Source organism: Gavialis gangeticus, unplaced genomic scaffold, assembly GCF_001723915.1.
Source record: "Gavialis gangeticus isolate Ggan-Ray unplaced genomic scaffold, GavGan_comp1, whole genome shotgun sequence".
NCBI lineage: Eukaryota > Metazoa > Chordata > Crocodylia > Gavialidae > Gavialis > Gavialis gangeticus.
The window spans coordinates 45,134,367-45,134,596 of NW_017728994.1; the positions used below are offsets into that span (position 1 = coordinate 45,134,367).

Sequence of the window (230 nt, forward strand, 5' to 3'; positions counted from 1 at the left end):
CACCTCACCTCTGGGCTGCGTGAGCCCGGCTGCTGCTCACTCAGGTGATCAGGGGCATCAGGTTGGAGCTCTCCTCCAGCATCTTCTTGGCCTCCGCCGACGGCCTCCGCCTGCCTGTGGGCAGCACCCGGACCGGTCAGTGCCCCCCAGCAGCCCAGGGTAGCCCCCTCCCACACTCCTCCCTGCAGGGGCTAGGGCAGCAGGGAGGCACAGGCCTGCTCCTGCCTGGG

The 230-nt window shown here is 70.0% G+C and overlaps 1 protein-coding gene across 1 annotated transcript in view; it reads right to left on the reverse strand.

Moving 5' to 3' along the window:
* The window catches only part of CNNM1 (cyclin and CBS domain divalent metal cation transport mediator 1), a gene marked incomplete at its 5' end in the record, with an annotated part of 19,829 nt that overhangs the window by 1,574 nt on the left and 18,025 nt on the right, over positions 1-230 (reverse strand). The window contains 1 exon segment of the mRNA XM_019502126.1: positions 9-114. Within this exon segment, the coding sequence (XP_019357671.1) occupies positions 41-114 (74 nt within the window).